This window comes from Tachyglossus aculeatus, chromosome X4, assembly GCF_015852505.1.
Source record: "Tachyglossus aculeatus isolate mTacAcu1 chromosome X4, mTacAcu1.pri, whole genome shotgun sequence".
NCBI lineage: Eukaryota > Metazoa > Chordata > Mammalia > Monotremata > Tachyglossidae > Tachyglossus > Tachyglossus aculeatus.
The window spans coordinates 28,457,708-28,482,402 of record NC_052098.1 but is presented as its reverse complement, the minus strand read 5'-3'; the positions used below and the strand labels follow the sequence as shown (position 1 = coordinate 28,482,402).

At 44.2% G+C, this 24,695-nt stretch overlaps 1 protein-coding gene across 1 annotated transcript in view; it reads right to left on the bottom strand.

Annotated features, from left to right (window-relative positions):
- The window catches only part of ADAMTSL1 (ADAMTS like 1), a 714,148-nt gene that overhangs the window by 48,357 nt on the left and 641,096 nt on the right, over positions 1–24,695 (bottom strand). Inside the window, exons 19-21 of the mRNA XM_038769612.1 lie at positions 21,197–21,350; positions 19,222–20,359; positions 3,407–3,534 (exon numbers count right to left, since the gene is read on the bottom strand). Of these exons, the coding sequence (XP_038625540.1) occupies positions 3,407–3,534; positions 19,222–20,359; positions 21,197–21,350 (1,420 nt within the window). The remainder of the gene's footprint in view (positions 1–3,406; positions 3,535–19,221; positions 20,360–21,196; positions 21,351–24,695) is intronic.

Sequence of the window (24,695 nt, the reverse complement as noted above, 5' to 3'; positions counted from 1 at the left end):
CCTGCTAGGGAAAGGCACAGGACTGGGAGTCAGGAGACTTGGGTTTCTAATCCCAACTCCACCTTTTGCCTGCCAGTAATCAAATGATCTTGTATTTACTCTAGCACTTGGCACATAGTAAAAAAATCCTCAAAAATCTCCAGTGGCTGCCTGTCAACCTACGCATCAAGCAAAAACTCCTCACTCTCAGCTTCAAGGCTCTCCATCACCTCGCCCCCTCCTACCTCACCTCCTTTCTTTCCTTCTACAGCCCAGCCCACACCCTCCACCCGTCTGCCGCTAGCCTCCTCACTGTACCTCATTCTCGCCTGTCCCGCCGTTGACCCCCGGCCCACGTCCTCCCCCTGGCCTGGAATGTCCTCCCTCCACGCATCCGCCAAACTAGCTTTCTTCCTCCCTTCAAAGCCCTACTAAGAGCTCACCTCCTCCAGAAGGCCTTCCCAGACTGAGCCCCCTTTTTCCTCTCCTCCTCCCCATCCCCCTGCCCTACCTCCTTCCCCTTCCCACAGCACCTGTATATATGTTTGTACAGATTTATTACTCTATTTATTTTACTTGTACATATTTACTATTCTATTCATTTTGTTAATGATGTGCATCTAGCTTTAATTCTATTTGTTCTGACCACTTGACACCTGTCCACATGTTTTGTTTTGTTGTCTGTCTCCCCCTTCTAGACTGGGAGCCCATTGTTGGGTACGGACCGTCTCTATATGTTGCCAACTTGTACTTCCCAAGCACTTAGTACAGTGCTCTGCACACAGTAAGTGCTCTGAACTACTGCTTTGCTCAAGGTAAGTGCTTAATAAATGCCATCATAAATACGATTGAATGAATAGTAAGCACTAAATACAATTATTATTAGTGTTAGAAACTCCTGCACATGTGTAAGGAGTTTCTCTGCTAATAATATCTGATCCCACATAAATACTGGGGGGAGAGAGTAGGTTGGGTAAAAAATTTGAAGGAGGAAGAGGGGGCTGGGGAAAGACCTGGCTATGGGAGCTGGAAAGATGCTGAGACTCTGTTTGGACCGTTTGCTTCTCCTTTCCCAAGCTCTCCTAGGTTTGCTGTCTTCAGTGACCGCCTCATCAATTGTTTGATTATTACGATTGCCTTGGTGTGTGATTCGTGTGCAATTGTGCCATACATTTCCTTTCACCCAATTTCCGAAGACACTGACACATAGACAGCTGGAGCCATGTGGAGTTCTTGACTGCAAGCAAGAATATCACTTGGCCTCCACTGGCCAAGTCTGGAGCCTTTGCTATTCAGTCTACCCAAGCTTCAGACAGGCAGCTTTGGAGATCAGGCAAATTCAAATGCTCCTAGTGTTGTGCCAGGGTTAAAAGGGGACTTGCAACATGGGATTGGAAGGTGGTCATCAGGTGAGCTGGGTTGGGAAAAATAAAGACTCCATTTGGAAATTTGGGACAAGGATCTCACAGGGCCCTCCCTATCTGGATGGCAGTGAAGAGCTCTAATATGATGAGTGGAGCAAAAAGTTGAGACCCACCATAAACAATGGAAGAACAGAATCTGGCTGCAGATAAACTAAATCAGTCACTATCCCCACATCGATCCATCAATCAATGGTATTTACTGAGCGCTTTCTGTGTGCCAAGCACTTTACTAAGCACTTGAGAGAAAGCACACTGTAACAGAGTGGTAGATGTGATCCCTGCCCATAAGGAGCTTACAGTTCACAGGAGGGATCTTATAGCCCACCGGGGTCAGGCATGTGGGCCCAGGCACTTTTTTTGGAGAAGGAAAACTGCTAAAGCAGGGATAAATTGTTTAACATGTTAATATGACTTTTTAAGATGAAGAACATCTGAAGACTAACTTGGGGTGGGATTTGAAGAACATGAGCCTGGGTCATCATGGTTTGTACTTATTCTTGATTTGCATGTGCAAATGTGATTTTTGCTAAAGCAAAACTACTAGCACACTTCTAGGGCTTAAATTGTATAAACGGATGACTTCTCCAATTCAATTAAGCTAACATTTTAAAATTTCCAAGCACAATACCCACCCTCTCTGAGATTTGAGGCTTTCCCAATTATACTCTAGGGTTCTGCCTTTTCCTCCACCTCCCTAAAGTCCCCTTTGGCTGCTTTGTCTCTCTTCCCTGGCTCAGAACCTGCTGGTATTCTCCAATAACGTCCCTTCAAAGAGTTGAAGACAAGCCTGATGTTACAATTCCCTTGCTTTATTCCAGACAGCCTTCCTTTAATTGAATTGAATTCTGGGGAACAAAGGATATTTAGTCTGGTATAGAGCTGACCCATGTCCAGATAAATATAAACAAGAAAGGTAATCCTGTAAGAGCCATTTTTGCCCAGTAATTGGAAGAATGTCAACAGTACCCTCCCTATCGCTGGTTGGAAGGGATGCATAATGTAACTAGAATGGTACAGACCATTCGGATCGTGCATGAAGTGAGGAAGAGGAGAGTGTCACTGGATGAAGTTAAGAGAAAGGCAAACCTAAAACCTTTTATACACACAAGCACACACATGCACGCACTTCATTACAAATTGAGACTAAGCTATTCTGGGTTCCCTATTTCACTGTTGACTTTCACGCTCCTTGGCATGTTCACAGCTAAATTTCTTTTCCCAGATTCAGTGCTCGGTTTACAGAGCATGGCACTGGCCACCATGTCTCTGCACACTAATGGATAAGTGTTTCTCTCATTGAAAATCTCTTCCTTCAACCCCCAACCTTGAGAACATGTCTACTCTGCTTCCTGCAGATGTAGTCTTAAGATAAGTCAGTCAGAATAAAATGAGTTCACTGAACCGGAAGCAAGGTAGGGGTTTTCCACATCTGCTGATTGTACTCTTCCAAGTGCTTAGTACAGTGCTCTGCACACAGAAACACTCAATAAACACCACTGATTGATGGTCAGTGTGATGTGAATAGCTCTGAAACAACAAAAACCACTAAATTTGAGAAACAAAAAGAAAAACCTCTCAATTTGGTAATCTCATAAATATCAAAACTACAGATGGCAATTTGGACACACTGTTCCCTTAGGCTACAATTTCCTTAAGTAAGCATCTGGAGGAATCCTGCCCCTTCTAGCTTCCTAGCTAAAGCTAAGGAATAGGTTAGAAGTAGAAATTGAAACAAAAGAAATAAACACTACTGTGGATTCTGAGAAACTGAATATTCAAAAGCACAGTGAAGGTCTGGAAGGAGAAGGCTGCTTTCTTCTGGTTGTAGAAAGGATCTAGCCCATTCCCTCCATTCACCCACATATCCTGAAGGTCTTTTTTTCTTTATTATTGCAAAATTCAAAAACAGGAGTCCATCACCCCTTCTGGCTTTTAGTAGGAACTCCTGCATGAGATTTGTCTAATGCAGCACTTGTCTAATGCACTTCTGAGAGCTGGGTTACCTGCTAAAGTGACGGCAATGGAGACAGAGTCATATCCCAAAGGATTAGTAGCATTGCAGGTATAGAAACCCACATCGTCTTCAACAGGTGCTAAGATCTGCAAAGAATCATCCGGCTGCAAAAATATCCTAGGGAAATGGAAAAAAAAAAATCAAGCCAGGTCTAGTCAACCGTGCCTCTGCTCCTTGGCACTTGAGACCCAAGGCAGCAGTCACAAGAGAATGCATTCAAGAAGTCAATGTCAGAACTGAGACAGACCAACCACGATGAACTCAGGCACAGGTTTCAGCCATCTAAACAGATTTCATTTAAATAGAAAACACAAAGACGGACAGTCCCTTATCTGCCTTTTCCATTCAATCATTTAAATTACAAACCCAATCCCAATCCATTAGGAATCATGCCAATGCGGATCTCACATCCACTGTGTGCAGGGAGCATAGTTCCCAAGTGCTTACTACAGTGCTTTTCATTTAGGACATATCATTACTACTACTACTACTACTAGTGGAGCTCATGATTCCATTCATTTGTCCAGAAAACCACTGATCACCTCCAGTGAATTGAGCAGAAAAGTCTTAGATCTCCCCCTAAATGCTGTAGCTTCACAATTAGCTCAATTCAGGTCTGTCAAATGCCTCCTTCCTCTCCCTGTTCTCCCTCCCTCCCCAACCTTCTTTTTCTTATTGTTATTAGTATTACTGTTATGAAGAAAACACTGGGGGAAAGAGATGGAAACTTTTGATTAAAGTTAGGATTTTGGATTATCTGATAATTTTTTTCATGCTCCACCCCAGACTCCCATTTCCATCGATAATTAACTTTTTTAAACAATGGTATTTGTCAAGTGCTTACTATATGCCAGGAACTGGTCTGAGCGCTGGGTAAATTCAGGATAATTGGGTTGGACACAGTCTCTGCCCACATAGGGCTCACAGTCCTAATCACCATTTTACAGATAACTGAGTCACAGAGAAGTGAAGTAACTTGTGCCTGGTCACACAGCAGACAAGTGGAGGAGTTGGGATTTGAATCCAGGTCCTCTGACTCCCAGGCTTGTGCTCTTTCCACTAGGCCATGCTGCTTCTCTGAAAATTTAATGAATTGCACTAAAATTCATTCCATTACGATCATTCTAATTGATTTTCCATGCAATAACTTTTTTCCAGGATTTGTTATACAATGAAAGTGATAATGATTTCGAGTGAAAGACAACACTGTAATAACCTGAAATATTTGACTTTTACAGTAAGTGCAGATTCAATCAGTGGTATTTATTGAGCACTTACTGTGTGCAGAGCACTGTACTAGGCCCTTGGGAAAGTAGAGTTGGTAGACACAATCCCTGCCCACAAGAAGCTTTACAGTCTACAGGTAGAGGTATACATTAAAATAAATTAGAGATTGGCCAGATACGGATACAGAAGATGGTGATAGGTCATTCCTACCTTAAAATTTCAATTAGGCAGCAACAAACCCTGGCACTATGCTGGAGGGTGGCTTAGCAGGATATATACACCAATCTCTGGAACGGGGCAAGGACTGTTGCCTACTGTCTCATGACTTTAGGGTTCCATTGAATGTTTTATTGCCTCTTGTGAGGCCACTTGTGAGTCCCTTTCTCTATCCCAAGCCCTCTACTGCTCTCTTCTGGGAAGAGAGCTTCTGAGAAACAGCATGGCTTAATGGAAAGAGCATGGGCTTGGGAATTAGAGGACATGGGTTCTAATCCTGCTCTGCCACTGGTCTGCTGTGTGACCTTGAGCAAGTCACTTAATTTCTCTGTACCTCAGTTACCTCATCTGTAAAATGGGGATTAAAAACGTGAACCTGATTACCCTGTATTTATTCCAGTACTTAGAACAGTGCTTGGCACATAGTAAGCGCTTAACAAATACCATTATTATTATTACTTGTCTGGCCCTGCTGTTACTCCGGTTCCAGGAGCAGGGCCCAGAAGCTGAAGCAGGTGATAAAAATGCTCCAAACCCTGGAGAAGCTTATAATAATAACCATAATAAAAATAATTGTGGTATTTAAGTACTATGTGCCAACCACTGTACTAAACGCTGGGGTGGATACCAGCAAATCAGGGTGGACACAGTCCCTGTCCCACGTAGGGCTCACAGTCTCAATCCCCATTTTACAGATGAGGTAACTGAGTCACAAAGAAGTGAAGCAACTTGCCCAAGGTGACACAGCAGACATGTGGAGGAGCTGGAATTAGAACCCATGACCTTCTGACTCTCAGGCCCCTGTTCTATCCACTACACTATGCTGCTTCATGAAAGAAGCTGCAATGCTTGCCCAGTTCCTACAAGCCCCCTCTTGGTGCACTGTCCTAATCCTCGATCTTGCCAGATTTAAATCATCCTACAGGAATGGAGTTCATTTTCCCTTGTCTTTTCGCTGACTAATCCCTTAGGGCCCGTCACTGCTGCCTCCTCATTAGTTGGTTCTTACCTTGTAACCCCAAATGGCAGCAAGTAAAATAGACCTCGTCAAACTACCCAATGAAGTGTTAATAATAGAATCACACACTGCATTTTCTTTCAACTCCACTATAATAGAAGTAGTGAAAACATTTTCCAATGGGAATTGACATCTGTCAGAAATATAGTTCCAACAGAGGAGGACTCCAGAATTAGACCATTAAAACTGGTGAATAACTTTCTCCCACTCATAAAAACATATGTTGAGTCTACCAGAGAAGAAGACCAAAATCAAAACCCCTAAATTGAATGCAATTCTACATTCATTAATTTTTTGATCATTGGTAACTCACAACCTCTCTGTTATGGAGATAAGGAATATCACCCTGCCTCAAAGGGAAGTTGGCAAAAAGGATGCTTTCATTCATTCATTCAATCGTATTTATTGAGCACTTACTGTGTGCAGAGCACTGTACTAAGTGCTTGGGAAGTACAAGTTGGCAACATATAGAGACGGTCCCTACCCAACAGTGGGCTCACAGTCTAGAAGGGGGAGACAGACAACAAAACAAAACATATTAACAAAATAAAATAAATAGAATGTGTACAAATAAAATAGAGTAATAAATACGTACAGATATACATATATACAGGTGTTGTGGGGAGGGGAAGGAGATAAGGCAGGGGGGATGGGGAGAGGGAGGAGAGGAAGGAGGGGGCTCAGTCTGGGAAAGCCTCCTGGAGGAGGTGAGCTCTCAGTAGGGCTTTGGAAATGCTTGCGAAGTCCTTCCCTTAATTCCACTGACACTCCTCCCTCCTTCACTTTCCCCATCCCTACTGGATGGGAGAGAGGAGAGGGGCCAGAATCTTGTCTCTGTAAAAGATGTTAAAGCTTAAGTTTGGGTACAAAAGATACCATTTGGATACTATTGCCAATATCTCTGCAGTAGGTGGGATAAAACAAGGAACAGAGAAACCTGATTACCTATCCCTCACTTTTATCTACACATCAGTTACATTTAGAAATTGCAGCCTTAGGGATTGGTACTTTGTATTGGGGTGAGCTCCAATATAAAGTTTAAAATCAAACTAACTCTAGAATAGTCTGTCTGTGACACTATATGTGAGACTGTAAAATCATCTTTCTGTCTCTGCTCATGGACTGTCGAATCACAAGGCTATTGGTCTCCCTGCCCTGCTGTTGGTCCAATTGAGAAGCATCATGGCTCAGTGGAAAGAGCATGGGCTTTGGAGTCAGAGGTCATGGGTTCAAATCCCGGCTCTGCCAGTTGTCAGCTGCGTGACTTTGGGCAAGTCACTTCATTTCTCTGTGCCTCAGTTACCTCATCTGTAAAATGGGGATTAAGACTGTGAGCCCCCCGTGGGACAACCTGATCACCTTGTATCCTCCCCAGCGCTTAGAACAGTGCTTTGCACATAGTAAGTGCTTAATAAATGCCATTATTGTTGTTATTATTATTATTAAAAGACCACCACTCTAGGACTCAGGAGACCTGAATTCTAGTCCTGGTTCTGCCTGTAACTGGCTGATACATTCTCTCACGAGTGCTTAGTATAGTACTCTGCACATAGTAAGCGCTCAATAAATATGATCACTTGATTGATTGCACTCCATACTCCAGCGGGAACATGACTGGCAATGATGAGAACATGTGCGTGGTGCTACAGCAGCCACCAGCACCATAACCAATTACTTCGTCATCATCATCATCAGTAGTATTTATCGAGAGCTTACTATGTGCAGAGCACTGTATTAAGCTCTTGAGAGAGTACTACAGCGTTGGCAGACACATTCCCTGCTCACAATGAGCTTGCAGTCTAGATGGGGAGACAGACGTTAATATAATTCCTCCGTGCAGGTTCGAAGCCTGAAGCCTCACCTGTCATTCCTGACGAGACTCCATTGTAATCATGCTGGTCTCAACTCCTTCCATCTGCCTTTTATTTAAATATTCCAATTTATCTCCCCAGGTTTCAAATATCCTTGGGGATAAATGCTTATTCTTACAACAAAAGGCAGAAAATTCAGTGTCTTTATTTACACATATTAGTGTCAAGGGAATGGTTTTGCTCTAGGGATAGAATAGAGTGGAGGCTGCCAGGAGAGGGAATCATGGTTGTATGGGGAGATAAGAGCCTTCTAGAAAAAGGGACAGGCGAAAGAAAGGAAAAGCTGTTCGTTCTAGTGATTAATAATGATACTGTGGTACTTGTTAAGTGCTTAACTATGCACCAAGGGCTGTAGTGGATACAAGATTATTAGGTTGGACACAGTCCCTTTGTCATGTGGAGCTCACAGTCTAAGTAGGAAGAGGAATGGGTACCGAATCCCCATTTTACAGTGGAGAAGCAGCATGGTCTAGTGGATAGAGCACAGGCTTGAGAGTCAGGAGGACCTGGGTTGTAATACTGACTCTTCCGCTTGTCTGCCATATGACCTTGGGCAAGTCATTTCACTTCTGCATCTCAGTTCCCTCATATGTAAAATGGGGATTAAGACTGTGAACCCGACGTGGGAGATGGACTGTGTCCAATCTGATTAGTTTGTATCTACCCCAGCACTGAGTACAGTGCCTGGCACATAGTAAGAGCTTAACAAATATCATTTTTTAAAAAGTGGCAGAACTGGGATTAGAACCCAAGTCCTCTGACTCCCAGGGTCATGTTCTTTCCTCTAGGCCATCTGCTTCTTTTTATATAGGTCTACAAACAGGGAGAGAATAGCAGGGATGCAAAATATTCAACGAGTTTTAGAACTCTTCTGGTCTATTAATGTAGTTTCCAATGGGTTTTAATTTACTGGTAGCTGATTTCTGTCAACTTGAATATAGGTTATAAACATGACAGCTCTGTTGCAGAATGTACAATAAAAGAAGCATAGTGCTACATTTTAAGAAAAATCCAAACAGTTCTTTGGTTTTTTGATGAAATTTAAAGCAACAGGGCTAAAAGCTGGGTCGGGAGGTGGAGAAGGAGTAAAAAAGCCCCAAGTAACAAATATTGATGTACTAATATAAGCACCACTTCTTGGATATCATTTATCCTCTAGACTGTAAACGTGTTACATGGAAGGAACGTGTTTGCTAATTCTGGTGTATTTTATTCTCCCAACCTCTTAGTACAGTGCTCTGCACATAGTAATTGCTCAATAAATATGACTGATTGATTGATCATTTTGCTTTCAGGTTCTGCCCACTGTTTTATTTCTTTGGCAATAGGATCATTCGGAAACCTCATTTATTATCCGATGTCAGAACCACTCCATTAAGCACATTCTCTAAGCTCTAAGGCCCTCATGGTCGGGGATCAGGTCTACTCACTCTATTGTATTTACTTTCTCAAGTGCTTAGTAAAGTGTTATGCACATAAAAAGCACTCAATAGATACCACTGATTGATTGATTAAAGGAAACTTTAGCATTATTTCCATCTATAAGTAACTCACCCTTAGGTTTGTGATAGAAGCACTCCTGGGCTGATGATTTGCCATAGCACATTTATAGATTCATTGGAATGGCTACAGTACAGTCAGTTCTATCATTATATGTATTTTCATTACTTGTATTGGCTACAGTGCTACTGCAGAATTAGGGAGCGTTCTTCCAACTATGCTTGTCTGTCTGGATAAAATGTTATGTGGTCCAAGACACAACAGTTTGGGGAATTGCATGGCACTGGATATGAAGCATTTTAATGCAAGTTTTCCGTACCGCAAAGCTCTTCGAGGAAAAAAAACCCCAAACCCTGCACTATAGGAGAACTGACCATATCTGCTTTACCCAACCCACTTAATGATGGTATCTGTTCAAGCGCTTATTATGTGTCAAGCACTGTTCTAAGCACTGGGGTAGATATAAGTTAATCAATTTGGACACCAGTCCCTGTCCCACATGAGGCTCACAGTTTCAGTAAGAGAGCACTCAGGTATTAAATCCCCATTTTGCAGATGAGGAAACTGAGGCACAGAGAACTTAAGTGATTTCCCCACAGTTGCACAGCGGGCAGGTTGTAGAGCCAAGATCAAAACCCAGGCCCTCTGACTTCCAGGCCTGTGCTCTTTCCATTAGGCCATGCTGTTTCCCCAATATCTTCTGATTTTAGAGTAGAGATTCTCAGCTTTTTTATGTAAAGGGCCCAAAAAAAGTCTACTAGAAAAACAAGCTCAAATGTCACAGAGGAGCACTGTGTCAACATGCTAGAATCACCCTAGTTCCTCCTTTACCATTCTCCACAAACAAGGGTTCTTCTATTACTTTTCGAGGTTAAAACACAAGTCAGAAACTATAGGTCCTAGTTCTCTGAGTCATTAACTTTCCAAATGGGAAAGCACAGTTAAAATTTAAAGCACACAAAAATCAATGTAATTCGCTATCTTGTTTAATAGTCACTTAGCTTGGCCTCTCCATGGGAAGAAGTTACCAAAGTGGATAAAAATTGGGGGCTGAGACTAGAAATGGGTGAGAGTGAGAGTAATATTTTGCTCTACTTGTGGGCTGGGAATGTATCTATAAACTCTACTGTATTGCTCTCTCCCAAGTGCCTAATAGAGTGCTTGGCACAGAATAAGAGCTCAGTAAATACCACTGATTGATAACTCCCCACCCCACTCGGAGCAGGGATGTGCTGTGGGAATGGTTGGGATTGTGGTGAAGATGACAATTGAGGCTGGGAGAGGGATTGGGAGGGGAGGAGAGGGAAAATCCTTTTCTTCCATTGCTGCTAGTTGGATGCAGGCTAGTGACAAATTCATGAGATTGGACGATGAGTGGAGGCACTGTGGAAGGACAAGAGGGCAGAGGATGGAGAACAGGGAAATCAAGAAATAACCAGGAGAAACTAGGGCAGGTTGAGTTGAAATGGAAGGATGAGAAGATTGCTTTCCTCTGGAAATGCAAACTGGCTTGTGTCGCAGGGATCCACAAAGTTAGGGATATTTAATCCTCATGGCTCCTAGTGTGAAATAGTCCCCTAAATCATTTAAATTCGGGCCACCCATGGATATGTCATGGAAGGTGAAAACTCTGAAACAAAAGTGCCTGGCATTTGATTACCTTTTCAGTGGTCTTTAACAGGGGCCAGCCAAGGCATGTAATTAGGTAGGAAAATGTACAATCATTAACCAAAACACCTTGCACTGTAAATATCTTGGTAGTTGGAGGAGAACAAAAATGTCATGAGAAGCCCTTCTTCTTGCAAGAATGTTTTCCTAAAACCAAAAATGTAGTAGACGATGAGGATTGGAGCCCAGAATTTTACTTTGTATATATAGATAGATATTGAAATTTAAAAGTTTCACAACCCAGTGAGGCTTTAGTTTAACCTTTGGTGTTTTTAAAGAAATTGCCAGAATGAAAAAGTTACTTAACACTTGATGCTTTAGATTTGCTACAGGTTGGAGTCAAGAATGCAAGACATTTTTGGAATGGGAAACAATCATTCAACCACAGATCCTTCACTCTCTTAATTCATCTTAATCCTGACACTGCCTTTTTTTTGCCAGCCTTTGGCTCCCTTTTACTACATAAATACATCTAGTTGTGTCTCAAGTTATCAATGCATAAGGCTTCCTTTGCTCTCCCTGGTAACATTCCACATCACTTTCCTTTGTATTAAATGGTTATGTCTGGGTTTCTTATTGACCTTTAATGTTTCAGAATTTTCACCTTCCATTAGTTTTGATGGCTTCCTTTCTCACAGAAGAATGTTTTAACCACTTTACCAGATGCTTTGATAATTCTATTATTCTGCATAATGACAGCAATTTGCTCTCTTTTCCCAGTAAGTGTAAACTAATCCTCTGTGAGTTTTGGGCATGTTTAGGTCTGACTTTGGGACTCTTTTATTTATTCCCTCCTTCACAATCCCAACACCCTTTCCAAGAACAGTGACTCTGAGTACATTTTTGAAGGGGATTAGGTCTTAACTGTGCCTTGCAAACACCCCTGCTTTGAGATGATCTATTCTTTTTTTCTTTAATTGAAATAATGATAATAATAATGACAATAATAATGGTATTTGTTAAGTATTTACTATGTGCCAAGCGCTATACTAAGGTCCTGGGGTAGATTCAAGATAATCATGTTGGACACACTCCCTGCACAACTTGGGGCTCACAATCCAAGCAGAAAGGAGAACAGAAATTGAATCCCCATTTTACAGATGAGGAAAAGGTCACAGAGAAGTGAAGTGACCTTCCCAAGGTCACACAGCGGGCAAGTGGTAGAGTCAAGATTAGAACCCAGTCCTCTTACTCTCACGTCTGTATTCTTTTCCACTAGGCCCTTTCAATGACTTCTATAAACTCAAATCTCTTTCTTGTTAAAGGTCATTACCAGTCTATTTATTATATCTTCATCAGATTAGCTCCTTACTACTCAGTGAGTTTAATTTGCTTTTTTTTCCTATTGGGAAACACATTTTCACCCCCATTATATGCAATCCAAGGACTGAAACAAGCCAAATCATTTGGATTCTGGTTTCTTTGTTCCTCCATATCTGTTCTGCCTCCAGTTTTCATATTATCCACAAACATGGAAGCTGTTTTGTATCACTTTCCCATATAGTATTATTAGCCTAGGCATTTCTCATTTGATACTCTATCTCCCTCCTCTCTCATCCATTTCCTTCTGTGACCACTCAGTTGTTACAGGGTCTGAAGCCTGTTTTCTATTCAACTCCTTATTCCACCTCCTAGTCCATAACTCTTTGTTATTAATCTCAGATGAGGAATCTTGTTAGAAATATACACATTTAGAATCAACTGAATTTCCAGTTTCTATCAGAGCAGAATTATCTGCAAAGAATGCCAACAGATTAGTTAGTCACACTGCCTTCTGTTTGGACCCCTGTTCTTGATCCTTAATCAAATTAGAGTTTTTTCAGGTGCTCTTCCATCATATCCCTTAAGGTAATTACAAGCATTTCCCCATAACAAATCTAAAATTTTCTGTATTAGGGTTTCCTGAAGGTGGGGGGTTTTGATGGGTGAGAAGTGTTACAGAATCATCCATCAACATGCTAGGCATGAGATGTTACCAAGTGGGAATCAGGGGTGGAGTAACATGGGGGCTTTTAGGGCTCCAGCCTAAAGGGCTGGTGGGGAGTAAGAAAGACTGAACGCCATCCAGATATGTGTGACTTGAGATGCGGTTGCTTCAGATGGTAATAATAATTATGGTACTTGTTAAGTGCTTTCTATGTGCCGAATACTGTTCTAAGCACCAGGGTAGATACAAGTTAATCAGGCCAGACACAGTCCCTGTCCCTTAGTTAATGCCCATTTTACAGATGAGGGAACTGAGGCCCAGAGAAGTTAAATGACTTGCCCAAGGTCACACAGCAGGTAAGTGGAAGAGCCGGAATTAGAACCCAGGTCCTTCTGACTCCCAGGCCCATGCTGTTATCCACTAAGCCTGCTGCTTCTAGCCACTAACATGGCCGCAGCTGGGGGCATTATAAAGATGATGCCTGAAACAGACCTTCCCCAAATCACTGCCATGCATGCACAATATCACAGGGGATGGGGGAGTGATGGGGACATCCTGTTGTCCTCACCACCTGTGGTGTGACTGAACACCATCCAGACATGTGTGACTTGAGCTGTGGCTGCTTCAGATGGTAATAATAATTATGGTACTTACGTGCTTTCTATGTGCCAAGTACTGTTCTAAGCACTGGGGTAGATACAAGTTAATCAGGTCGGACACAGTCCCCACCACCTGTGGCCTCTTTCCTCCTTGTTCCCTCTGACGTTGCCCCTCTGTGAAGGGAAGGGCTGGGGTGGTAGTGGCTGATGAAGGAGCAGGGGGAAGAGAGACTGCGTGGGGCCGTGTGCTTGGAACTCAGCTCCGCCTCCCAGGTGCTGGCCTGGAACGTCACTGGCTCAACCACCTCTATCACTGATGCTCACATCTTCCTAGCAGAACACAACCCCAGGGACGAGGCAGTCTGTGCTGGGAAGCCCACTGTCTGCCTGTGCCCCTGCAGCAGACATGGCTGTCTCTTAAAGGTGCTGCTGCCCTTTAAGTCACTCAGCCCCAACAGGAGGCAAGCATGGGGTGGGCCGCCCATGAGAAGAGCCTGAAGGTCAACCAAAGGAGCTAGCAGATGAGGCATGGCTGTGGAACCCCTATGCCACCTCTTTGCTGGGTCCTGGTGAAATCTGTCAAGAGTGGGGAGGTCCTGTGGGTGATGGGCAGGAGTAGCAGTCTTGACTGTTGCCAGTGGGGATCACTGCCAGGTCTTGTACATCCAGGGCTTAGCACAGTGCTTTGCACATAGTAAGTGCTTAACAAATGCCATCATCATTATTATTATTATTATTCACCTTCTCGTGCTCACTCATTCTCCTGTCCCATCCCTGTGGCCAGGATCAGAGAAAGGTCTCCTCTCACAGTGAGCACATGCAAGCAAGAGAATGAATCAGACATCCGACAGCGGCCCCCACTGGCAAAAGTCAAGGCCATTGGGGATGGCCAGCACCAAAGCTTCTCCTTTCCCCTCAGCACAACTCTTGTTCCCCTCTCAGTAAAAACAGGCTCTATATACTATTCCTGCACATGTTGGGGGCACATAGAGGACTGAGACTCTGCCTGCCATATTGCCTGACCCCTATAATGTTAACAGTGCTCATGGACTTTCCAAAAAATTTCCCATTAATCATGACTTGAAAAAGGCAAAGCCATGCTTCTGATGTTCCTGAAAATAAAAGACAAAGGAAATTAGCCCACACCTATTTTCCCATGTTTCTATTCAACCACAAATATGTATGTATGTGTCCTTTGTTTTCAAAGGGGATGCTACTGATGGTGAGATTCCACCCATTTGGGAGACAGTGGCCAAAAAGATCAATGCCCATCACCCTCTTCCACAATGTGTTAGTTCCTTGCTGTGCTGATGCATTTTCCCCATATAGGACCTGCCGGTCACTGTTTCTTGAGAATGTCTTTTGGCTGTCCCTGTAAAGCCTTCAATCAAGGAGAGTAATCTCCTTCCTGATTCCAAGCTGGTCCATCTGCTACAGAGGTCTCCCAATAGTCCACCACTACTTCACATTGTTGAAGACTGGGCTTTTTAAAGACTAGGTTTTTAAATCATTATTCTACTCCTCCCGCTTGCATGTGCCCCCTTTTTGGTTCACCACACAGCTACTGCTTGAGGGTCCTATTATCACCCATTCTCCTCCCACACCCTGCTCCATGAAACTGTGTTACTGTGAGCATCACTTCAGTATTGGAGCTGACTGCATTATATGACTCTGTTGTTGGTAATTCTGTTCTTCCTTTGGATATTGGGTATGGTTTGGTGTGAAGCTGGAGGCCTCATTGTGACCAAACTCTAGCATTCAAATCAATCCTTGTGTCTTTTTTAATTGTATTTTTTACTTCTTCAGCTCAATCTCTCCCACTACAATCCAGCCCGCTTCTCTACCACCAGCCTAGTTACTGTACTTCAATCTCTTCTCTCATCATCAATCCCTTGTCATATCCTCCCTCTGGCCTGGAACTCCCTCCCTTTCCTATCTGACAGACTTCCCCATCTTTAAAGCCCTATGAAAATCATAACTCCTCCTGGAAGCCTTCCCTGATTAACCTTTCATTTTCCCACTCTATTCATCCCCTCCTGGAAGTGTTCCTTGATTAACCTTTCATTTTTCCACTCTATTCATCCTCTCTTCTGTGTTTGCCGTGCCTTTGGTCTATACCTCTTAAGCACTTTGATACTCACTCCACCCACAGGACTTACATACATATCCAGATACTCTGTCGCTTTCTGTATCTGTAATTTAATATCTGTCTATCCCTCTAGAATGTAAGCTCTTTGAGGGCAAGAATTATGCCTTACCAATACTATTGTACTCTCTGAAGTGCTTAGTACAGTGCTCTACACACAATAATCACTGAAATACCACTGATTGGTTGATTGATGCTCAGAAGATCACTGTAGTGTTCTTGCCTTTGGTGTAAGATTCCCTCTTTGTTTGGTTTGAGGGTTTGGATTGGCTTCCTCCTCTTCATCATTTTCTTCCACCCCTTCCCCCTTCTCTTCATTAGCTGTGTGAAAGGGGGCATAATGCTTCTTTAGAGGTGAACAAATGTCCTTAGTTGGTGGCATTTAGCATATTCTGGAAACTCCTCAGGTTTGGCATCTCAAGACTTGTGTATGTTTTAAATTTTGATTCACATGTTCTGTCACAGCTTTTTATAGGTCTCCATTTTGTTATAATCATGAGGAACTGATGCATTTCTTGATTTGCTGCAAGTAGTTTTTTAAAATCTTGAGCCATTTTCATCAAATTAATCTGATCGATCTCAACCTGGACCGGACATCTGGGTATGTGGAACAATGATCTGAACCGCCAGGTATCCCAGGGCCAACTGTCCAAAGGCACAGACCAGCTTGGAGAGACCCAGGCCAGTTTATTTCTAATCAGACTCCAAAAAACTGGACAAACCATAAGCTTGTTGTGGGCAGGGAATGTGCCTACCAACTCTGTTGTATTGTACTCTCCCAAGAGCTTAGCACAGTGCTCTGCACATGGTAAGTGCTCAATAAATACCATTGATTGATTGGATCCTAAATTACAGAGAACACGCAAACAGGGATTTATTGGCTCTGTAGCTCAATCTTCCTGTGATGCAACTTCTGAGAAGCACTGCAGCAGAAGGAATGCATGTGTTTGGTAATAAATAGTTGGGACATAGTGACCAGTTTTATGAGGAATTTTTTCATTACTGGTAAAATGCTTTGTATTCCAGATCTACTGGGAGAGATAGTCCCTTGGTGAAAGTTAGGCACGGGGGCAAAATTAATGCAGTAGAGCAGGGGTTTAATTATTACCCTCTGCCCAATTTACAGTTAGGGAGCCCTTCACTCACCAGTGTGCTCAGTTCTTCATTCAGGTGCCCAGTGCTTGACACTCTTTACAGGCTAGCAGCATGGTAAATAGCAGTAAATTACAGAAATCACTGAAGCTAAAGAGAATCAGCTGTGAAAGCAAAAAGGGAGCATGCAAAATACATGTGCTTCCCAAACAGAGGGGCCACTGCATTTCTGGAAAAAAAATTTACTGACTGTTCCCTGATGATTATGCTGAGAACACAGTTTAGCTTTGAGAGTGGACTCTGCATTTCTTCTCATTTCTCTAGCTGAAGCAGGTGACCAGACTTAGTTGTTTTAACCTCTGGGCCATAACTTATTCAGAGGAATTGGCAGCACATTCTTGGTCCACTACCTTCTCCTGAATGCACTAACGCGACTGCCTTTAAACACATGGGCTGTGTTCTCAAGAACCCAGGATAAACTGCTCAATCCCCAATACAGCCAAACTTTGTATCAATGAGCAAGAGACAAAACACTTTATTTTCTCTCCCTTTTTCTGCTCCTCTTCTGGTAGAGGTGATGAGCAATTGTATGCCCAAAAGCCAAGGAGGAGAGGGAACAAGAGACCGTGAAAATCCACAAACTAGATAATCAGTCTGAATTTAGTTGATAATATATGCCTATATGGGGTAATTGCATTTTCCCATAAATTGGCATTGATCTGTGTGCACTCCGACAATGGCCACCATGAACAAGCCCATCACAGGCCTCCTGGAACTACTGTATTTGTTGGAGCACCCTTGGTTTTTTACCCAAAGCTGGGAAAAAAAGGAAAAACTGAGGGCATTATGAGGGATTCTCAATTACCCTATTTGTAAATGCCCCCTTGCTCACCCCGTTTCTCTAGTTTCTCTCCTTCCCTCCACACATCAGATGGACCACAGCTCTTTGCATGTTCAAAATCCTCCTAAAATCCCAACTCCAACAAGTTTTCCTTGATTAATTTCCCAACACCCTGAGCCATGCCATCCCTTCAGCAATATAGGAACTTTTTCACACCCTCCTTGGCAGTCATGTATATATGTCCACTTTATTCATGACCTCTCTAGATGTAAATATCTTTGTCTCCCCCATTTGAGTGTGAGTTCTGTGTGGTAGGCAACAAGTTTCACATTTCTGTTGTACCTTCCCAAGTGCTTAGTACAGTGCATTGCACCCAATGGGTGCTCAATAAATACCTTCACTACTTTTATACTTCTGATCCTGGAGAATGCTGGAGGTAGGGAGGCGTTGAGAGGAAAAGAAGGAAGAAGTGTCCATAAGGCCCCCCTCAGAGTGAGAAAAGGGATCCACGCAGACACTGGCTCCCCTGTAGCTCAGGACTCCAGCAACTGAAATATCAAAATTAGTCCACCCCAGGCCTTGAAACTGTGCCTTCATCAACACCACTGATGGAGCACTTTTGTAATCCTTTTAAATCTTCATAACTAACTTCTCAAACACCAGTTCCCCCAATCAAAGAGACCTGAATATTTCGTAGCAATGGCAACTGGAGATTACATTTTGAGGCCTGAAATGGACTTGTTTTACTATTTTTCTTAGCCTCATTTGTTAAGTAGTCCCCATTACATCTCTGGAAAACAGATGGGTAACATCTTTTCTCATCACTACAAAACAGATGGAGAAATTGAGATAAAAAGTGATATTGAATAACTTATCCCAGATCACACTGAAGCTACAAAGTTGCATGTGGCAGACAGAGCAGAGCTTAGGCAGTGAAATAAGCTAAATATTAAAGGTCATGTTTTCTGAAATATCCCTGATGGGCCTGTCAGACCACACACATGAAAACTTTGTCCCAGAGCAGAAGCTGTTGCATGGTTCATCTCAATAATGTTGTGCTTACCCCCAAAGTTCAAACTCATTTAACAGACATTCTCATGAATATTGGCATCACCTCTGGCAGGTGGGTAGAGGATAGGCATTATTTTCCCCATTTCACCAAGGGAGAAAGAAATGGAGGAGGCTCAGTGACTTGCGTCAGGTCAAACAGCCAGTCAGGGGGAGAAGTAGGAGCAGAGTCCAGGCTTTCTACCACCCATGTTCATGCTCAAGACCAGTGCTTCTTCAACCTTTCCACCTCTGATCCTTTCTGAGCTGTCCTCCAACACTACAAACTCCTCATCACTCCTGCCCTTGGGGATAAGAAAATCTATAGTTTGCCTCCCCCCTAGGAATAGCATCACATGGACAACTTGGGAGGGGGAGGGAGGTAATCTTGGGGTTGGACCTAGTTGGTGGACGAGGCTGGCTTGCCTTGTTCCCTATAACCAGCAGGTAAATGAAGCAGTTGTTGAGAGTTCTCAGCTCCAGTCTCCCAAACTCCCTTCGATCTCTCGCATTAATCCCCAGTTTGAGAATCCCTGGGGTAGATGCCTAAAAATCTGAAAGGGGAGGGTGAGGGAGAAAGCATCACATCACCACTCTCCTCTCATCCACTGCACACCCACACTGCTGGAAAAGGGGAAGTATTTGCTCTTACCTGTCTCCGAACTGCACTTCTTCTCCATTCCTTGCCCAGCTGATGGTGGGCTTTGGATTCCCCACCGCCTCGCAGTGCAGAAGCACACTCAATGTCCCACTCGCGAGGGCGACCGTCTGCCCGAGGTGCGTGATCACCTCAGAAGCTGACAGCTGCTGGGCCGCAGAGATTTTCCTCAGGATGGTTGGTTTCCGAGGGGGTCGGCGAGGGCTGTTTCCTGCCTCCCCCGTGGCGGGGGGTGATAAGGTCCTCAAGGAGCTGCTGAACCCAGACACGTGTTTTGGAGGGAGAAATTCCACCGGGTGGGTCCTCCTCTCTGCGGGTTTGAGGAAGGAGCCCTGGTGGTCTAGGTGACTCCTGAAGATGTCCTGGGCCAACTGAGCCACCAGCTGCTTCCCATAGAGGTCCCGGAGCTCCTCTGGTTGCTGAGAGAGGTTCCCGAGGATGTCGTCCAGGCGGCTCTGCTCGGTCACAATCGTGAACGGGAAGGGAAGCAGGGGGTGCTCTGGACTTTGGTCCTCTTCTGAGGAGGTGTTCCTCTCAGTAGAGTCCTGGACCTCCCAGGAAGCAGAGAGGTCCCCGGGCCAGCCCTGCTGCTCCAATAGCCGTGAGACAATGTCATCGTAGCGGCTCCCAGGGTCCACCTGCGGCCCCCGTTTCTCGGCCTTGCTGCCGTTGAAGACGATCCAGTTCTGGTGCTTGTCTTGGGTGCGCAGGGCCTCATTCGGCCCCACCTTTCTCCTGGCTGGGACCTGTTCCTCCCTCCTGGGCCCCGAGGGTCTGGCAAGGAGCTTGCGGTTACCTCCGATGAGCTTGACCACAAACTGCTCCTGGGCTGGTCCTGCCAAACAGGCATAGGTGCCCTCATCTGAGGGCTTGAGGCGGTGGATCTTCAGGTAGCCATAAGGGGCCACCGTGACATGAGCCGAGCTGACGAGATGCCTCCCATCCTTCTCCCAGGTGACGAGGGGCTTGCGGAACCTCCGTGTGGGGCAGCGGAGGATGATGGAGGTCTTCGGCAGCAGGTAAGCAAACCCCCCAATGGTGAAGTGCAGCTTCTTCTGCTTCCGCAGCTGGATGTACACTTTTCTCAGGGCCACGATGTGAGGACTTTGTTTCTGAGCTGGCCGGCCAGGCCCTACAATTGTGAATAACGGTCACAGACAAAGCAATGTCATAAGAGGGGCTAGTTGGGGCTGGGGAGGGCAAAAGCAGAAGGGGAAAAACTCAAGCAGTTCATTTTGGCCCAAGCGGTCACTCTGCCCATTATATTTTATAGGAGCAACTGGCTCCCAGCTGTAGCACATCAAGCTTCCACAATCAAAAAGGCAAGGAATAACAAGGTGTAATGAGCAGCCCGCCTGTCACCCTGCTGTGGCTTGATGGCATTAGAAACCCAAGCTCAGAGGTCTCAGGTTGAGGGGGCAACCCCAGGGAGATGCAGTCCCCCTCATTAAAAGCATTTAAACAAAGAATTTAGCTTAATAAACAGAAGGAGAGAACAAAAGGGAAGGAGAATTCCCCTTGTTAAATATTTACCATTTGGGTCCAGCAAAGCACCGGGGTCTTAACACTTCCAGGGGAGAGAGGGAGAGTGTTACAACCTTGGGGATTAATATTAAACAGAACAAATCTGTTTAGAGTAGGTTTAAGACCCCAAGGGGTGGGGGTGGGGCGGGGGGGGGAGGGATAATATTGGACTTCATTAGCTGTATGCCACCTCCAGCTTCCAGTTCTCTATGTGCCAGACAAATGAGCTTTCCTCCAGCCCTTGAAACCGTTCTGCCAGGGAAGAGAACTCTGCCTGCATTCTGGAGATCAAGGCTCCTTTTCCTTCTCTGAGCTGAGTGGGTGAAAGGAACTTTGGCCTCACTTTGGCTGGTAGTGCCCTGGCCTATCAGCCACTCCCTGCTACTAGTCCGAGGAGTTGAAGCCCACTGAATCCCAGGCTCCCCTCCTTCTCCGGGCCACTCACTTGCACAAGCTGCCAACATGCAGGGCCGAACCGACGAGGAGAAGGATAAAGCCGGACACGAGGAGGAATTGATGATGATCGAGTCGCCGTTCTTCAGCATCTTCCTGCAAATGGCATTTCGGGTCTGGGTACCCTCGCCACAGGTCACTGAACACTGAACACAATGTCACAGGAGAAAAACTCAATATAAACTTGGAGTATGTGATTTATTGGACCCTTGAGAAGACCCATGCCAAGAGATCACTTCAGGAGCCAGAAAGCACTGACCGTGTAATGGAGGGTGGGACTTAGGCCCGAAGTGAAACACAATCTGATCTTAATCTGTTTGAATGGTGAATGGTGTCGAGAAGAAGAACTCTTCTGTGACCAGTAGGTGTTCCAGTGGCACAATCCCATTTGAGCAGTTGCTGAGCTGTTCAGAAGATAAACACTTTCCCACATAGAGCTCTTCAGAAACAACTAACTAGGCCCACCCTAATACACCTCACTACCTTTCACTTTCTGGCAGCAAGGAAATGCTGTGAATTAATTCAAATCAGGGAAGGAAAATGTTCATTTATAAATCTTTGTTGTCTGATTTTTTTCAGATGTCTCTTTTTTTTTCTTAAGTTACTTTTAATTCACGGGTATTTGAGGTGCCATCAAGCTATCCTGCCTGTTTTGATGCAAGCGATTCGGAAAGAAAAAGATTGAAAATAGGTTCAGTCTGTCTTTTTGTTTTCTCATGGGGCAGCCTCCAAAAGCATATGACATTTTAAATTCAGTTTAAATGTTTTCTTAGTAATGACTCCCTCAAAAATAAATGGCTCATTATAAAGAAATGGAATGTGGCCTTTGGTGGCAAAAAATCAAAACCCCCAAATATTTTCCTTAACAAGACACCCAGCAGCAATTTCAGATGCAATGTGAAGAGAGACACATTTCACTCTCTCCTCAGAAAGAGTCCCTGAATCAGGAAATCTAGCCCTCATATTTAGATGTGGAAAAGGCGTATGGGATAATCAAAGCCATCATTTTGCCAGGGCCGAATGAAGTCTCTTGAGAGAGGATGAAACATTTTCGCTGAGCTGGAGGGCCAAAAAAGCAGCGGTTCTGATGACAGAGCCAACATCCAGCATTTCTGGATGCCACCAGGAATATTTTCTGACGGCTCCGGTTACCATTCAAGTGAACTGATTCCATGATATCCTAGCTCTTCCTGAACTTTTGGAACTTCCATGAATCAGGGAGGCCAACTCCAAACCTACTAAAATTATTTTGGCAAAGAACAGTCTGCACGTGGTCAGCAGCTTTTTGGAAAATGAAACCTTTAAAATAACTCAGCCAGAGGTGTCCCAATCAGGGTGAGTTTGCACTTTGTTGCAGTGACCCTGGGTCCAGCCAGGCATTATTTTCAGCGAGTATTTCCTGTCCTTTACTCCTCTCCTATGATGGTTTCCCACCAATCAGGAAGGAGCCAGGCTGGAGAAGGAGAGAAAATTGTCCTGGTAGAATTTCACTCTATTCTAACCATTCTAACCTCCCCACCACTCTCGTCCCTTTCCAACTTCCTGTGGCAGACTTGTTTATTTTTTTAATTTTTGCTTGGATTTATTTTTTATGGGTCTCCCAAATGTTATGATACCCCTGGTTCTGAGATATCAATTAATGATCCCCCAAGTTTTTCTGATCCAAACTTGACACCATGCATAGAGTTGAAAAAATAACCCCCTTTTTAATAAGCCAAAGAGCAAAAGTCCTACACGGAGCTAAACCCAAATGTAGCTTTGTTCTTTCTAGCACACTTTTTTCTGAACTTTCAAGAATGTTACAGATCTGTACTTATTAAGCCGTTCCAAAAAGCAGGATTCCTGCTGAAAATGTTGCTACCAGCACAACCACACATTTTTTCCCTTTACCCTCAGCAAACAACCAAGCCCAAATCATTCCTAAAATGTGAAAGGAATACTCATTCCCTCTGAACCTCTGAAGCAGAGCACCTTGGGAATGATGTTGCCCCAGATGGATATTTTATAGCCAAATTATAAATCCTTGGAAACTAGAGTTTCCTTGGCAGTGTGGGAAAACCTCAACTAGAGCACCCTCAGTAGGCCTTATTACAGACTCTGTTAGGGTAAAGCAAATAAATGAAGCAATTTGTCCCTTTGACTATTGGGGCCCAATTTTTGGAAGGACAGCTTTCCAATTTACAGGAGCAGTTTCCCACTTTACAGTACAGGTGATTAACTGCCTTTCAATTGTTTTTATTATTATTATAGTATTTGTTAAGTGCTTACTATGTGTCAAACATAGGTACAAGTTAGGCTAAATATGAAGAACAGGTATTGAATTCCCATTTGATAGTTGAGGAAACTGAGGCACAGAGAAGTTAAATGACTTGTCCGGGGTCACACAACAGGCAAGTGGGCAGAACTGGGATTAGAACCCAGGTCCTCTAATTCCCGGGTCCATACTCTTTCCACTAGGCCACGCTGCTTCTTGCTGCCTTGTGCCTTGGTCATCAATAATAATGATGACAGCATTTAAGTGCTCACTATGTGTGAAGCACTGTTCTAAGCACCGGGGGGATACAAGGTGATCAGGTTGTCCCACATGGGGCTCACAGTCTTAATTCCCATTTTACAGATGAGGTAACTGAGGCTCAGAGAAGTTAAGTGACTTGCCCACAGTCACACAGCAGACACGTGGCGGAGCCGGGATTAGAACCCATGATTTCTGACTCCCAAGCCCAGGCTCTTTCCACTGAGCCATGCTGCTTCTCAATGACAAGAGAAAGCAAGCTACTAGGCCCCAGCAATCATCACATACCCTGTAATTCCCTTGGTTCAGTCCTCCTGACTACCCTTGCCTTGAGGTAATGACTGTCTCTGTCTAGGCAAAGTGTATTTTTTTGAAGATAATTTTCCTGTAGAAAATTTCCCTTTTTTCCCAGAATCTGCAGCGGGGAAAACCTAACATCAGGCATCAGTCGATCTTTAAATGTTTAGACAGGGCCAATGTTCTTGAGCCATTCACCATCAGTCCTACCTTCAAACCTGTTTGGAAATCCAGGCAGCAGCAAGCTGGGGATGGAAAGGATTTTGCACTTTTCCAATGCCCAGTCCTGTCCTCCTATCCTGCTGCTGCAGGATGAAGTGGGGGATGGTAGGATAAGGGGAAACCCCCAGAGTCAGGAGGACAGGCACTGGAGTGAAGTGCACTGGGACTCAGAAGGACCTAAATTCTAATTCCGCTCTGCCATATGCCTGCTGTGTGACCTTGGGCAAGTCACTTAACTTCTCTGTGCCTCAGTTACCTCATCTGTAACATGGGGATAACAGTTTGAGCCCCATGTGGGACAGGGAATGTGTCCAACCTGATTAACTTGTATCATCTCCAACGCTTAGAACGGTACTTGACACACAGTAAGCACTTAACAAATACCATTGTTATTACTGCTAGAAGTAAAAAAGTTGTGTGGCTTGTGGAAAGAGGAGGAGCCTGGGAGTCAAGAGACCTG